The sequence below is a fragment of the Egretta garzetta genome, unplaced genomic scaffold (genome assembly GCF_000687185.1).
Source record: "Egretta garzetta isolate BGI_Z169 unplaced genomic scaffold, ASM68718v1 scaffold206, whole genome shotgun sequence".
NCBI classification, from domain to species: domain Eukaryota; kingdom Metazoa; phylum Chordata; class Aves; order Pelecaniformes; family Ardeidae; genus Egretta; species Egretta garzetta.
In genome coordinates this window covers 2,467,175-2,467,543 of record NW_009259984.1, presented here as the reverse complement: position 1 = coordinate 2,467,543, position 369 = coordinate 2,467,175, and the positions used below count along the sequence as shown (strand labels likewise).

The following is a 369-nucleotide window of genomic DNA, read 5'->3' as shown; positions in this document are numbered from 1 at the left end:
CTTTAAATGGGGACAGGGAGAGGAGTGGAAGGGGGGAAAGGAAAGCGAAATACCTCCACTTTTTCCTCTCTTAAGTGCACCCTCCTGGCCAGCTGCTCCCTGGTGCCCACGTCTGGGTATTTCGTTTCCTGGAAGAGGTTTTCCAGCGCTTCTAGCTGCTCGTCAGTGAAGATGGTCCGATGCCGCCTTTTTCGCCTGCAGTGCAGCTGGTTCAGTAACTGCAGCTCCGTCCGGGACAAAGTGCCCACGTTCATGTAGGGCAACATCTGATGGGGAACAGGGGACATCAGGACTGACCCAGTGCCCTCGTAACCTACGGACAGACAGACGAGACGACGACAGGCTTTGCATGAGATCGCTGCTCCCCCC

At 56.4% G+C, this 369-nt stretch overlaps 1 protein-coding gene across 1 annotated transcript in view; it reads right to left on the bottom strand.

Moving 5' to 3' along the window:
- GSC (goosecoid homeobox) overlaps nt 1–369 on the bottom strand; it is a 1,637-nt gene that overhangs the window by 477 nt on the left and 791 nt on the right. Inside the window, 1 exon segment of the mRNA XM_009640505.2 lies at nt 54–313. Within this exon segment, the coding sequence (XP_009638800.2) occupies nt 54–313 (260 nt within the window).